General features: G+C 49.2%; 1 protein-coding gene across 2 annotated transcripts; it reads left to right on the forward strand.

The window, feature by feature from the left end:
* Positions 1–2,301: 2,301 nt before the first annotated feature.
* TMEM199 (transmembrane protein 199) lies at positions 2,302–10,895 on the forward strand. Of its 2 annotated transcripts, none has more exons than XM_038759482.1 (6): positions 2,302–2,490; positions 4,154–4,227; positions 6,339–6,428; positions 7,823–7,865; positions 8,131–8,243; positions 10,249–10,895. In XM_038759482.1, the coding sequence occupies exons 1-6, from the start codon at positions 2,340–2,342 to the stop codon at positions 10,342–10,344; spliced, it is 567 nt and encodes a 188-aa protein (XP_038615410.1). In that variant the 5' UTR covers positions 2,302–2,339; the 3' UTR covers positions 10,345–10,895. The 2 variants fall into 2 exon arrangements, with proteins under 2 accessions (XP_038615410.1, XP_038615411.1); XM_038759483.1 differs by lacking the exon at positions 10,249–10,895 and adding an exon at positions 9,047–9,062.
* Positions 10,896–15,379: the final 4,484 nt, after the last annotated feature.

The raw sequence follows: 15,379 nt of genomic DNA on the forward strand, positions 1-15,379 counted from the left end.
GTATTAGTATTAGTGTTAGTAGTATTAGTAGTAGTTGTATTACTGCCATTAGTATTGTTAGTATTAGTATTATTAGTGTTAGTGTTAGAGTATTAGTAGTCTTAGCAGTATTAGTATTAGAGTATTAGTGTTGCTGGTATTGGTATTATTAGTATAAGTATTGGTAGTATTAGTAGTGTTGGTATTGTTAGTGCTAGTAGTATTAGTGTTTTTGGTATTAGTGTTAGTATGGTTAGTATTAGGATTGGTGGTATTAGTAGTATTAGTATTGTTAGTGTTAGTAGTATTAGTATTTTCAGTGTTAGTATTAGTATGGTTAGTATTAGTATTAGTTGTATTGGTAGTATTTGTACTGTTGGTGTTAGTAGTGTTAGTATTAGTAGTGTTAGTATTAGTAGTATTAGTAGTATTAGTTTTAGTATTGTTAGTGCTAGTAGTATTGGTATTATTAGTGTTAGTGTTAGTAGTATTAGTATTATTAGTTTTAGCATGGTTAGTGTTAGTGGTATTAGTATTAGTAGTATTAGTATTAGTGTTAGTGGTATTAGTAGTAGTTGTATTGCTACCATTAGTATTGTTAGTATTAGTATTACTAGTATTAGTATTGGAGTATTAGTAGTCTTAGCGGTATTAGTATTAGAGTATTAGTATTACTAGTATTGGTGTTGGTATGAGTATTGGTAGTATTAGTAGTATTAAACAGTCAATCGTATTTATTGAGCACTTACTGTGTGCAGAGCACTGGAATTGTTAGTATTGGTAGTATTAGTATTTTTGGTATTAGTATGGTTAGTGTTAGTATTAGTGGTATTAGTAGTGTTAGTATTGTTAGTACTAGTAGTATTAGTATTTTTAGTGCTAGTGTTAGTATGGTTAGTGTTAGTGATGGTTGCATTAGTAGTGTTAGTATTGTTAGTAGTGTTAGTATTAGTATTATTAGTGCTGGTATTCTTAGCATTGCTATTAGTGTTAGTATTAGTATTATTAGTATTAGTATTATTCATGCTATTAGTATTAGTATTAGTATCATTAGTACTAGTATTGTTAGTATTAGTATTGTTAGTGTTAGTGGTGTTCGTATTATTAGTATTAGCATTATTAGCATTAGTAGTAGTAGTATTAGTAGTATTGGTATTGTTAGTATTAGTGTTGTTATTAGTAGCATTAGTATTATTAGTGTTGGTATTATTAGTGTTGGTATTGTTTGTATTAGTAGTATTAGTATTAGCAGTATTTAGTATCAGTAGCGTTAGTATTGTTAGTATTAGTGGTATTACTAGTATTAGTATTATTCCCAGACTGAGCCCCCTCCTTCCTCTCCCCCTCCTCCGCTTCTGTATCCCCCCCCCCCCCCACCGCCTTACCTCCTTCCCCTCCCCTCGGCACCTGTATATATGGATATATGTTTGTACATATCTACTACTCTATTTATTTTACTTGTACCTATTTATTCTCTTTATTTTATTTGGTTAATATGTTTTGTTTTGCTGTCCGTTTCCCCCTTCTAGACTGTGAGCCCGCTGTTGGGAAGTGCTCAATAAATACAATTGAATGAATGAATGAATCAATCAATCAATCGTATTGAGCGCTTCCTGTGTGCAGAGCACTGTACTAAGCGCTTGGGAAGTCCAAGTTGGCAACATCTAGAGACGGTCCCTACCCAACAGCGGGCTCGCAGTCTAAAAGGGGAAGTCAGAGAACAAAACCAAACATACTAACAAAATAAAATAAATAGAATAGATATGTTCAAGTAAAATAAATAAATAGAGTAATAAATATGTACAAACATATATACATATATACAGGTGCTGTGGGGAATGAATGAATAGGGACCATCTCTCTCTGTTGCCAACTTGTACTTCCCAAGCGCTTAGTAGAGTGTTCTGCGCACAAGAAGCGCTCAATAAATACGATTGAATGAATGAACTTGTACTTCCCAAGCGCTTAGTACAGTGCTCTGCACACAGTGGGCGCTCAATATTTTAGTTTGTTAGTATGTTTGGTTTTGTTCTCTGTCTCCCCCTTTTAGACTGTGAGCCCGCTGTTGGGTAGGGACTGTCTCTAGATGTTGCCAACTTGGACTTCCCAAGCGCTTAGTACAGTGCTCTGCTCAATAAATACGATTGATGATGATGAATAAATACGATTGAATGAATGAATGAGGTAGTCCACACAGTAAGCGCTCAATAAAGCGGACTGAATGAATGAAGGAGGCGCTGAGGGGAAGGAGGGGCGACGGGGAGGCGGAGCTGAGGAAAATGGAGGGCCGCGTCACGTGACGGGGCGAAGGGGCCAAGATGGCGGAGTTCGTGAGGGCCGGGGAGAGGCTGGGCAGGGTCATGGCGGGCGGCGGGGAGCGGGGGCTGGGCCCCCTGCCCCCGGACCTCAGGGACCAGCTGGAGGCCGCCCTCGCCCACCGCCGGGACGGGCCCGGGGCCCTCGTGCCGTTCAGTTGGCTCCGAAAACTGCACGCCCACCTACGGGAGGAAGGTCAGGGCCTACACTTCCGCCGCCATCTTGGCAGTCATGCAGTCCTGTCTAGTGAGCGCTGGGCCAACCCTGGAGCCTCACTCCTTCATTCAGTCAGTCCTATTTACTGAGCGCCTACTGTGTGCTGAGCACTGTGCTAACCCCGGAGCCTCACTCCATTCAGTCCTATTTATTGAGCGCTTACTGTGTGCAGAGCACTGGGGAGCTAACAGGAGCCTCACTCCATTCATTCAGTCCTATTTATTGAGCGCTTACTGTGTGCAGAGGACTGGGGAACTAACACAGGAACCTCACTCCATTCATTCAGTCCTATTTATTGAGCGCTTACTGTGTGCAAAGCACTGGGTAACACTGGAGCCTCACTTCTTCGTTCAGTCAGTCCTGTTTAGTGAGCAGAGCACTGTGCTAATCCTGGAGCCTCACTCCATTCATTCAGTCCTATTTACTGAACGCTTACTGTGTGCAGAGCACTGTGCTAACCCCTGAGCCTCACTCCTTCATTCATTCAGTCCTATTTATTGAGCGCTTACTATGTGCAGAGCACTGGGTAACACTGGAGCCTCACTCCTTCATTCAGTCAATCCTGTTTGGTGGGCGTTTACTGTGTGCAGAGCACTGTGCTAATTCTGAAGCCTCACTCTATTCAGTCCCATTTATTGAGCGCTTACTGTGTGCTGAGCACTGGGCTAACACTGGAGCCTCCATTCATTCAGTCCTATTTATTGAGCGCTTGCTGTGTGCAGAGCGGTGGGCTAACCCTGGAGCCTCACTCCATTCATTCAGTCCTATTTACTGAACGCTTACTGTGTGCAGAGCACTGTGCTAACCCCTGAGCCTCACTTCTTCATTCAGTCCTATTTATTGAGCGCTTACTGTGTGCAGAGCACTGGGTAACATTGGAGCCTCACTCCTTCATTCAGTCAATCCTGTTCAGTGAGCGTTTACTGTGTGCAGAGCACTGTGCTAACTCTGGAGCCTCACTCCATTCATTCAGTCCTATTTATTGAGCGCTTACTGTGTGCTGAGCACTGGGCTAACCCTGGAGCCTCACTCCTTCATTCGTATTGAGCGCTTACTGTGTGCAGAGCACTGTCTTAACCTTGGAGCCTCACTCCATTCATTTAGCCCTATTTACTGAGCACTTATTGTGTGCAGAGCACTGGGCTAACCCTGGAGCCTCACTCCTTCATTCATTCAGTCCTATTTATTGAGCGCTTACTGTGTGCAGAGCACTGGGCTAACCCTAAAGCCTCACTCCATCCATTCATTCGTATTGAGAGCTTACTGTGTGCAGAGCACAGTATTAACCTTGGAGCCTCATTCCATTCAGTCGTATTTACTGAGTACTTACTGTGTGCAGAGCACTGTGCTAACTCTGGAGCCCCACTCCATTCATTCAGTCCTATTTATTGAGCGCTTACTGTATGCAGAGCACTGTGCTACTCCTAGAGCCTCACTCCTTCATTCATTCATTCGTATTGAGCACTTACTGTGTGCAGAGCACTGCATTAACCTTGGAGCCTCACTCCATTCAGTCCTATTTACTGAGCACTTCCCATGTGCAGAGCACTGTGCTAACCCTGGAGCCTCACTCTATCATTCATTCGGTCCTGGGCACAGCACTGATTGATTGATTGATTGATTGATTGATTTCTCTTCCCAGGCTCCCCACTGTACCTTCACGAGCTCCTAGAAGGCAGCGAGATTTACCTCCCCGAAGTTGCGAAGCCCCCCCGGGTAGGTAACGTAAAGCGCCCCGATTATTTTGAACACTTTTGAGGGACGGTGGAGGGGGATAAATGAGGAGTGTAGACTGTGAGCCCACTGTTGGGTAGGGACTGTCTCTATATGTGGCCAATTTGTACCTCCCAAGCGCTTAGTACAGTGCTCTGCACATAGTAAGCGCTCAATAAATACGATTGATGATGATGATGATGATGATGAGTGATGTAGTTAAACTTTTCTGTGAACCTTCAATGATGTCACGCCTCCGTATGTACGGTATTTTCACAGCCCTCTTCCTCCAAAGAGCAAAGGCACGTTTGTGTCTATTAGCTCAGAAGACCTTTAGAGGCGGGTAGAGTCTGGGGTTTTTATCCTGAGTTACCATTCATTCATTCATTCAGTCGTATTTATTGAGCACTCACTGTGCGCAGAGCACTGGACTAAGCGCTTGGGAAGTCCAACATCTAGAGACGGTCCCTACCCAACAGGGGGCTCACAGTCTAGAAGCTCAGTAGAGTAATAAATACGTACAAACATTCATTCATTCAATCAATCGTATTTATTGAGCGCTTACTGTGTGCAGAGCACTGTACTAAGTGCTTGGGAAGTACGAGTTGGCAACATATAGAGACGGTCCCTACCCTTATATTCATTCATTCATTCAATCGCATTTATTGAGCGCTAACTGTGTGCGAGCACTGTATTAAGCACTTGGGAAGTCCAAGTTGGCAACATATAGAGACGGTCCCTACCCAACAGCGGGCTCACAGTCTAGAAGGAGGAAATGGGACCCAGAGCCCTACCCTTATATTCATTCATTCATTCAGTCGTATTTATTGAGCGCTTACTGTGTGCAGAGCACTGTACCAAGCGCTAGGGAAGTCCAAGTTGGCAACATCTAGAGATGGTCCCTACCCAACAGTGGGCTCACAGTCTAGAAGATCAGTAGAGTAATAAATACGTACAAACATTCATTCATTCAGTCAATCGTATCTATTGAGCGCTTACTGTGTGCAGAGCACAGTACTAAGCACTTGGGAAGTCCAAGTTGGCAACATCTAGAGACGGACGGTCCCTACCCAACAGCGGGCTCACAGTCCAGAAGGAGGAAATGGGACCCAGAGCCTTACCCTTATATTCATTCACTCATTCAATCAATCATATTTATTGAGAAGTATTTATTAGAGAAGCAGCATGGCTCAGTGGAAGGAGCCTGGGCTTTGAAGTCAGAGGTCATGGGTTTGAATCCCAGCTCCACCACACGTCTGCTGTGTGACCATGGGCAAGACACTTCACTTCTCTGAGCCTCAGTTACCTCATCGGGAAAATGGGGATTAAGACTGTGAGCCCCACGTGGGACAACTTGATCACCTTGTATTCCCCCCCCAGCGCTTAGAACAGTGCTGTGCACATAGTAAGCGCTTAACAAATGCCATTATTATTATTATTATTATTGAGCGCCAACTGTGTGCAGAGCACTGGACTAAGCGCTTGGGAAGTCCAAGTTGGCAACATATAGAGATGGTCCCTACCCTTATATTCATTCATTCATTCAATCAATCGTGTTTATTGAGCGCTAACTGTGTGCAGAGCACTGGACTAAGCGCTTGGGAAGTCCAAGTTGGCAACATATAGAGACGGTCCCTACCCTTATATTCATTCATTCATTCAATCAATCATGTTTATTTGAGCGCTAACTGTGTGCAGAGCACTGGACTAAGCGCTTGGGAAGTCCAGGTTGGCAACATAGAGAGACGGTCCCTACCCTTATATTCAGGGATTGTCTCTCTTGCCGAATTGTACTTTCCAAGCGCTTAGTCCAGTGCTCTGCACACAGTAAGCGCTCAATAAACACGACTGAATTCATTCATTCAATCAATCGTGTTTATTGAGCGCTAACTGTGTGCGGAGCACTGGACTAAGCGCTTGGGAAGTCCAAGTTGGCAACATAGAGAGACGGTCCCTACCCAACAGCGGGCTCACAGTCTGGAAGAGCGTATCCAGAACACGGGGATGGGAGGTAGGAGCTCCCAGATCAACCGCAATGGTCAGTATTAGACACCTGGTGAGGAAGTGGGACCCGGGACGGAGGGTTTACATCTCTCTTTATTCCTTCACCTCAGAATCCAGAGTTGGTGGCCCGGCTCGAACGGATCAAAGCGCGGCTCGCCAATGAGGAATATAGGCGGATTACCCAGAATGTCTCTTGCCAGGTGAGGGGACGTGCCCAGCAAGGAGCCCAGATAGGGGCAGGCTGAGGGATATGCAGTTTCGGTCTCTCCCAGGAAGTGGACAAAATTCCTATTATTCCAGGCTGCGGGGATCAGGGCTGCCTCGGGAGATGGGAATGAAGGGGAGTTCAGTAACCACCTGCTGCTATGTATATATGTTTGTACATACTTATTACTCTATTTATTTATTTATTTTACTTGTACATATCTATTCTATTTATTTTATTTTGTTAGTATGTTTGGTTTTGTTCTCTGTCTCCCCCTTTTAGACTGTGAGCCCACTGTTGGGTAGGGACTGTCTCTAGATGTTGCCAATTTGTACTTCCCAAGCGCTTAGTACAATGCTCTGCACATAGTAAGCGCTCAATAAGTATGATTGATGATGATGATGATGCTTTTCATTGAGTGAAAAGAATCAATCAATAGTATTTATTGAGCGCTTACTGTGTGCAGAGCACCGTACTAAGCGCTTGGGAAGTACAAGTTGGCAGCATATAGAGACGGTCCCTACCCAACAGTGGGCTCTCAGTCTAGAGGACTGTCATCAAGTCTTAGCACTTAGAGCAGTGCTCAGCGCTTAGAACAGTGCTTTGCACATAGTAAGCGCTTAATAAATGCCATTATTATTATCAAGGGTATTTATCGAGTGCTTACTGTGTGCTACGTGCCTGGGAGAGGTCAGTACAACCGAGCTTGGACCAAGCTCCTCAACAGATAATAATAATAATAACAATGGCATTTATTAAGCGCTTACTATGCGCAAAGCACTGTTCTAAGCGCTGGGGAGGTTACAAGGCGAGCAGGTTGCCCCTCGTGGGGCTCACAGCGTTAATCCCCATTTTACAGATGAGGTAACTGAGGCCCAGAGAAGTCTTCTAGACTGTGAGCCCACTGTTGGGTAGGGACCGTCTCTATGTGTTGCCAACTTGTGCTTCCCAAGCGCTTAGTACAGTGCTCTGTACACAGTAAGCGCTCAATAAATACGATTGATTGATTAAGTGACTTGCCCAAAGTCACCCAGCGGACAATTGGCGGAGCCGGGATTTGAACATGGGGCTCAGAGTCTTAATCCCCATCTTATGGATGAGGTAACTGAGGCACAGAGAAGTTGTGTCTTGCCCAAAGTCACCCAGCGGACAGTTGGCGGAGCCGGGATTTGAACATGGGGCTCAGAGTCTTAATCCCCATCTTACGGATGAGGTAACTGAGGCACAGAGGTTAAGTGACTTGCCCAAGCTAATATCAGAAGGATTCAACAATAGATATCGTCCATGTTCTGGACGCGGGACGATCACCTCTGACCCCAAAGCAGCCCACACCCGGCCTGGGGTCGGCCTGTTGAATCAAATCCTGACATCTGCTCCTGTTCTTCCCAGGGCCCGAGACGGACCGGGACTCTGGTGGACCTCGGGAGGCAAGGTGAGTACTTCCCAAGCACTTAGTCCAGTGCTCTGCACACAGTAAGCGCTCTATAAATACGATTGATTGAATGAATGAATGCCCAGAGCGGCCAGAAAATGGGTAGGCCGGCTATCCAAGGGAGACCTGGAGCGGCCCCGGGGGGGAAATGGTATCGATACCTCAGGCCCCGGATGGGGATCGCGTAGTTTTCCCAAAAACCCGTGAATCTGAAGCTGTCCGCTCATGCCTCTCTCCTACTTCCCCCCCCCGCCGCCGACCAAAGTGAGGTCGGTGAAAGCCGTGGTTGTCACCATCTTCAACTTCATCGTCACCGTGGCGGCCGCGTTTACTTGCACCTACCTGGGAAGCCAGTACGTCTTCAAAGAAATGGCGGCGGTAAGGATGGTGGGAACTGGGAGAGGGCTGGAAATCAGTCAATCAATCAATTGTATTTATTGAGCGCTTACTGTGTGCAGAGCACTGGACTAAGCGCTTGGGAAGTCCAAGTTGGCAACATCTAGAGACAGTCCCTACCCAGCAGTGGGCTCACAGTCTAGAAGGGGGAGACAGAGAACAAAAGCAAACATACTAACAAAATAAAATAAATAGAATAGATATGTACAAGTAAAATAAATAAATAGAGTAATAAATATGTACAAACATATGTACATATATACAGGAAAAGGGAAAAGGGAGGGACGATCTGAAAGGAAAAGGATGGGAATGGCATCTGGCTCTTAGATGGGGAAACTATTGAGTGCTAGTTTTCCTCACTGAGTGGAAATCTACCTCTTGGGCATTTTTTTTTTTTTATGGTATCTGTTACGTGCTTACTATGTGCCAGGCGCTGTACTAAGCGCTGGGGTACGGATACAGACTAATCAGCCTGGATACAATCCCTCTATTAATAATAATAATTTTGGTATTTATTAAGCGCTTTACTATGTGCAAAGCACTGTTCTAAGCGCTGGGGAGGTTACAAGGTGATCAGGTTGTCCCATGTGGGGCTCACGGTCTTCATCCCCATTTTGCAGGTGAGTTAACTGAGGCACAGAGAAGTTAATAATAATAATAATAATAATAATAATTTTGGTATTAAGCGCTCACTATGTGCAAAGCACTGTTCTAAGCGCTGGGGAGGTTACAAGGTGATCAGGTTGTCCCCCGGGGGGCTCACAGTCTTCATCCCCATTTTACAGATGAGTTAACTGAGGCACAGAGAAGTTAATAATAATAATAATAATTTTGGTATTTATTAAGCGCTCACTATATGCAAAGCACTGTTCTAAGCGCTGGGGAGGTTATAAAGTGATCAGGTTGTCCCCCGGGGGGCTCACAGTCTTAATCCCCATTTTACAGATGAGTTAACTGAGGCACAGAGAAGTTAATAATAATGATGGCATTTATTAAGCGCTTACTATGTGCAAAGCACTGTTCTAAGCGCTGGGGAGGTTACAAGGTGATCAGGTTGTCCCCCGGGGGGCTCACGGTCTTCATCCCTATTTTACAGATGAGTTAAAACTGAGGCACAGAGAAGTTAATAATAATAATGATGGCATTTATTAAGCGCTTACTATGTGCAAAGCACTGTTCTAAGCGCTGGGGAGGTTACAAGGTGATCGGGTTGTCCCACATGGGGCTCACAGTCTTAATCCCCATTTTACAAATGAGTTAACTGAGGCACAGAGAAGTTAAGTGTCTTGCCCAAAGTCACCCAGCGGACAGTTGGCAGAGCTGGGATTTGAACATGGGGCTTGGAGTCTTAATCCCCGTCTTATGGTTGAGGTATCTGAGGCACAGAGAAGTTAAGTGTCTTGCCCAGAGTCACCCAGCGGACAGTTGGCGGAGCCGGGATTTGAACATGGGGCTCGGAGTCTTAATCCTCATCTTATGGATGAGGTAACTGAGGCACAGAGGTTAGGTGACTTGCCCAAGGTCGTACAGCAGACTAGGGAGGAGCCGGGATTAGAACCCAGGGCCTTCCGACTCCAGGCCTGTGCCCCATCCACTGGGTCTCGCTGCCGCTTAGCTTGCCAGGGACCAACAGTGCTTTGCACATAGTAAGCGCTTAATAAATGCCATAAAAAAACAATATTTATTTATTTCCTATTTATTTATTTATTTCTATTTATTTATTTATTTCTATTTATTTATTTTACTTGTACATATCTATTCTATTTATTTTATTTTGTTAATATGTTTGGTTTTGTTCTCCGTCTCCCCCTTCTAGACTGTGAGCCCACCATTGGGTAGGGACCGTCTCTCTACGTTCCCAACTTGTACTTCCCAAGCGCTTAGTCCAGTGCCCTGCACACAGTAAGCGCTCAATAAATACGATTGATTGATTGACTCCCGGCCTGCTTGGCAGGATGCCCTTTAACCCCTCCTTCCCCTGCCCCAGAGGGTGCTGTCTGCGGTGATCGTGGCTTCCGTGGTGGGCCTGGCCGAGCTGTACGTCATGGTGCGGGCTATGGAGGGAGAGCTGGGAGCGCTCTAGCGAGGATCCTGCTGCCCAGAGCACGTTTCCAGGTCGTCGGATTTGGGACGCCGGGGTCTGGCATCCCGGCGAAAAAGATCCTCCCTCCTGCCAGCAGAAGCCTGAATTCCTGGAGTATCGAAGGTGGGCTGTCCATTGCTGCCGTGGTCAGTGGGAGAGGTAGGGCCACGGCCCGCTTCACTCTCCTGAGGGGCAGTCTCCCGTCGAGAAAAGCGTTACAGAGAGCGTATCCTCACCGAGAGGGGATCACTGCTATCCCCCTCCCCAACCATCTTTCTTTTTCTCCCCACAATCGTCTCTTTTCCTCCCCTCCCCACCACGCCGGTCGACATTCCTGTGGGACCTGAGGACGATGAATGGCTGGACCCGGCCACCGCCGTCCCTTCCTCGGCCCGCTCCCATCCCAGAGTCCCGTGAGTTTTCGGGATCTCCATTCCTTTTGGGAAAGGGAGCCGGGCCCCTTTCACTCCCTTCATCCCACCCTTCCCGTACTCGGCCTCTGTGAAGATGGAAACGAAGTCACGGAGCTATAAAGTCTGACGTGAGTGTGAGTTCCCCTCGTCTTTTGTCGTGCGGCGGTTAGAGCACCTGTTCTTTGAGATCGGGGACGGCACCCGTTCCTGCGTAAACCGAGTTGGGGTGACATTCGTTCATTCAGTCGTATTTATTGAGCGCTTACTGCGTGCAGAGCACTGGACTAAGCGTGGCAACAGATGGAGACGGTCCCTACCCAACAGCGGGTGTTCACAGGCACAGCTCTTGGCTATCTTTAAGAGCCCAGAGGACCGAATCAGCGTGGAGATGGAGAAGCAGCGTGGCTCAGTGGAAAAGAGCCCGGGCTTTGGAGTCAGAGATCACGGGTTCAAATCCCGGCTCTGTCAGCTGTGTGACTTTGGGCAAGTCACTTCACTTCTCCTTGCCTCAGTTACCTCATCTGTGAAATGGGGATTAAAACTGTGAGCCCCCTGTGGGACAGCTTGATCACCTTATAACCTCCCCCAACGCTTAGAACAGTGCTTTGCACATAGTAAGCGCTTAACAAATGCCATCATCGTCATTTTTCCCCTCAAAGGGGGTGGAGATTCGATTCCAACCTGGACCCAGCGGGAAATCCAGGGAACAAACAAACAGTCTGGCAAGTGCCCCCAAACTCCTATCATTCGACTCCGGCTGGGAACCCGCCACCTCCCCCCGAGGAAGGTCCGGTTGTGATGATGACGGGATTTGTTCAGCGCTTACTACGTGCCAAGCACCGGAATCGATACAGGGTAGTCAGGTTGTCCCACGTGGGGCTCCCAGTCTGAATCCCTGTTTTACAGATGAGGGAACTGAGGCACAGAGAAGTAAAGTGACCTGCCCAGGGTCACCCAGCAGACAAGTGGTGGAGGCGGGCTTAGAAGCCAAGTCCCTGGGGTGGGGTGGGGGGCTCTCCATCATTCTGTTGCCCCCATGGACTGGGACGCGGATGAGGGGTGGGGGGCCTGGGGATTTAATCAGCCTGCCCGCCCCTAAAGCTGGCGATTAAACGTTCTACCTCTAAGCCCTGGAAAGAGACCTGCATAAGTCGCCGCTGCCAGCCGAGCCGCAACCCGGCCACGCCGTGTCTGGGATTAGGTGATGGAGCTAAATTTGCAGTCTCGTCGGTTGGCGGACGCGGCAAGCCCAGATTAAGGTTTTGAGAGCTTGGTTTTATTTCAAAGATTAATCGGTATTACATCCGACAGTGATACGACAACGGGCTCCCGCCACCCCAGTCGAGCCCTCCAACCACCCGAAAACTAAACCCAACTAAGCCCCGATTTCTCCTTTATTATCACAGAATAATATCTCGCTAGGTGGGGGGGGGGGGGAAGAGGACTCCCAGTAGGGCTAGGGGCAAAGGGGAGGGCTTTGTACAACAACCACAGGTGGGACAAATCCACCCCTTTTGGTTGGGACTTTTAATTAAATTAGGAGCGGGAAGGGGGACGGTGGGAATGGCCAGGGGCGAATCAGCAGCTTCAAGGTGGGAGGAAGCGATACTTTAGCCTTGGGGGTGGGAGGGGAGGTCCGGAATTCCCTCCCCCGGCTGCCTCTGTCCCTCACACGGATTTTGGAGTCAGAAGGTCATGGGTTCTAAACACGCCCCTGCCACGCATCTGCCGTGTGTCCTTGGGTAAGTCACTTCACTTCTCTGGGCCTCAGTTACCTCATCCGTATAATGGGGATTGAGGCTGGGAGCCGCACGGGGGACAGGGGCTGTGTCCAACCCGATTTGCTTGTATCCACCCCAGCGCTTAGTGCAATGCCTGGCACATAGTAAGCGCTTGACAAATCCCACCGTGGTTATTGTTGCTCTCCGATGGCGGGCTTAGGAGGAGTCCAGGTCGGTGACGATGGCTGCGTTGTAGATGAGGTCGGAGAGGCAACCGAGCGAGGTCTGCAAGGAGCCGGGCGGCCCCGGACAGTGGGCTGGGCTGGTTTGTCCAGTGGTCAGCGCCTTCCTGTCTGCCGTGGTGTCCTCCCGGGGACCCAGAGAGGCAGGGCCAGGGGAAAGGCACAGGCCATCTGGCCAGGGCAGCCAGCCTGGGGTGGGGTCCCCTCCATCAGGCCGGGTTGGGGGGCTGACCCCCCGCTTCTTGGGGTCCGGGGGCTGCAGAGGGGGAAGAGGGCGCCGCTGGGAGCTCAGCCTGCCTGGGTTCCCATTCTTGGTTCTCCTGGCCCGGCGGTTCTGAAACCAAACCTGCGGGGAGGGAAGGGCCAGGGAGAGGGGAAAGGTCACAAACCCGGCTCCGCGACCCCGGGCCGGCCGGAGGGATGGAGGGCAGGCGGGAGGGCATCTGTGGGGGGGAAGGGGGTCACCTGGATCTTGGCCTCGGGGAGGCACGTGAGTCGAGCCAGGCGGTCCCGGGTGTCGATGTCGGGATAGGGGCGCGCGGCGAAGACGCGCTCCAGCTCCAGCAGCTGCCCGCGGCTGAACGTGGTCCGTTTCCGACGCCGGGGCCCGGGGCCTGGGGACGGCCGGCCGGACGGACCGGTCACCCTTTGTGCGGGGCCGCAGAGGGTGGCCGGACTCCCAGCATCTTCTCGGGCCGCACCTGTCGTCGGTTCCGGGGAGATGCGGCCCGAAGGCTGCCCTCCCGGGAGGTGATGGAGGATGCAGGCCATGCTCGGCCAGACCCAGCCCCGGGGGGCTCCCCCGGCTCCCGCGATCCGATCCTGGCTGGTCCCGTCCGGCCCTTCCCTTATCCCCCTTTCTTGCCCACCTGTTCATCCCCTTTTATCCCGGTCCGCCCCCACCCCACGAGCCACACGAGGCGGGGGGGCGAGGCCCAGAGTGGGCAGAGGGAGGGGAGCGGGAGGGACCGAGGTGGGCAGTGCCCGGGATTGGAGAAGCTAGGGCTGGCACACCTAGCGGGCACGGCAGCGTCCTTAAAGGTCCACAGACCACCCCCGGCCCCAGCCTCACCCCAGCTTCGAAAATCTCTCTGCGCCTTGGTCCTGGTGGGAGAGAGGACAGTGATGTTAAGACAGCGAGGCCTAGAGAAGCAGCGTGGCTCAATGGAAAGAGCCCGGGCTTTGGAGTCAGAGGTCATGGGTTCAAATCTCGGCTCCGCCAACTGTCAGCTGTGTGACCTTGGGCAAGTCTCTGGGCCTCAGTTACCTCAACTGTAAAATGGGGATTAAGACTGTGAGCCCCACGTGGGACAATCTGATTACCTTGTAACCAGCGCTTAGAACAGTGCTTTGCACATTGTAAGTGCTCAACAAATGCCATTATTATTATGATTAGTGGGTAGAACCCGGCCTTGGGAGTCATAAGGTCATGGGTTCAAATCCCAGCTCTGCCACTTGTCTGCTGTGGGACCTTGGGCAAGTCGCTTCACTTCTCTGCGCCTCAGTTACCTCATCTGGAAAATGGGGATGGAGACTGTGAGCCCCACGTGGGACAGGGACTGTGTCCAACCCGATTTGCTTATATCCACCCCGGCGCTCAGTACAGAGCTTGGCACACAAAATAGAGAAGCGGCCGGGCTTGGGACTCAGAGGATGTGTGTTCTAATCCCGGTTCCAACGGTTGTCTGCCGTGTGACCTTGGGCAACCCACTTTTCTGTGCCTGTTACCTCATCAGTAAAATGGGGATTTAAGACTGTGAGCTCCATGTGGGACAACCTGATTAGCCTGTATCTATCCCAGCACTTAGGACAGTGCTTGGCACATAGTAAGTGCTTAACAAATACCATTATTATTGTTTTTATTGTTGTTATTATCTGGGTACCTGTGTGAAACTGCCTCTCCGACCTCATCTACAACGCAGCCATCGTCACCGACCTGGACTCCTCCTAAGCCCGCCATCGGAGAGCAACAATAACCACGGTGGGATTTGTCAAGCGCTTACTATGTGCCAGGCATTGCACTAAGTGGCCATCTGGGTGCTCTTCTCCAGGGATGGAAACCCACCCTCAATTCCCAGACCCCCAGCCAGTCAGTCAATCTCATATTTATTGAGCGCTTACCATTTGCAGAGCACTGTACTAAGCGCCTGGGAGGGTACCATATAACAGTAAACAATAAATAAGCCCAGTCCTGGGCTTGTCCAGTGTTCAGCCCTCCGCTAGATGCCAGGTTCTCCCTGATTTCTAGTCAGAATCCCGCCTGCTTCAACTTCAGTCCATTTCCTCCTTTTCCATACTCTATGGCCGTGGAGACTTCTGTTGGTGATTATTGAGCTTTAACTCATTGCCGCTGTTTGGCTTCTATTCTGATGCTAATAATCATGATGGTATTTGCTAAGCGCTCACTCTGTGCCAGGCACTGTACTAAGCGCTGGATGGTGCTCTGCACACAGTAAGTGCTCAGTAAATACGACTGAATGAATATAAGATAATCCAGTTGGACACAATCCCTGTCCCACGTGGCTCACAGTCTCCATCTCCATTTTACAGATGAGGGAACTGAAGTAGGGAGAAAATGAAGTGACTTGCCCAAGATCACACAACAGACAAGTGGCTCTATCCCATTGTCTATCCACCCTGCCCTGCTGCTTCTCGGTTT

The sequence above is a fragment of the Tachyglossus aculeatus genome, chromosome 17 (genome assembly GCF_015852505.1).
Source record: "Tachyglossus aculeatus isolate mTacAcu1 chromosome 17, mTacAcu1.pri, whole genome shotgun sequence".
NCBI lineage: Eukaryota > Metazoa > Chordata > Mammalia > Monotremata > Tachyglossidae > Tachyglossus > Tachyglossus aculeatus.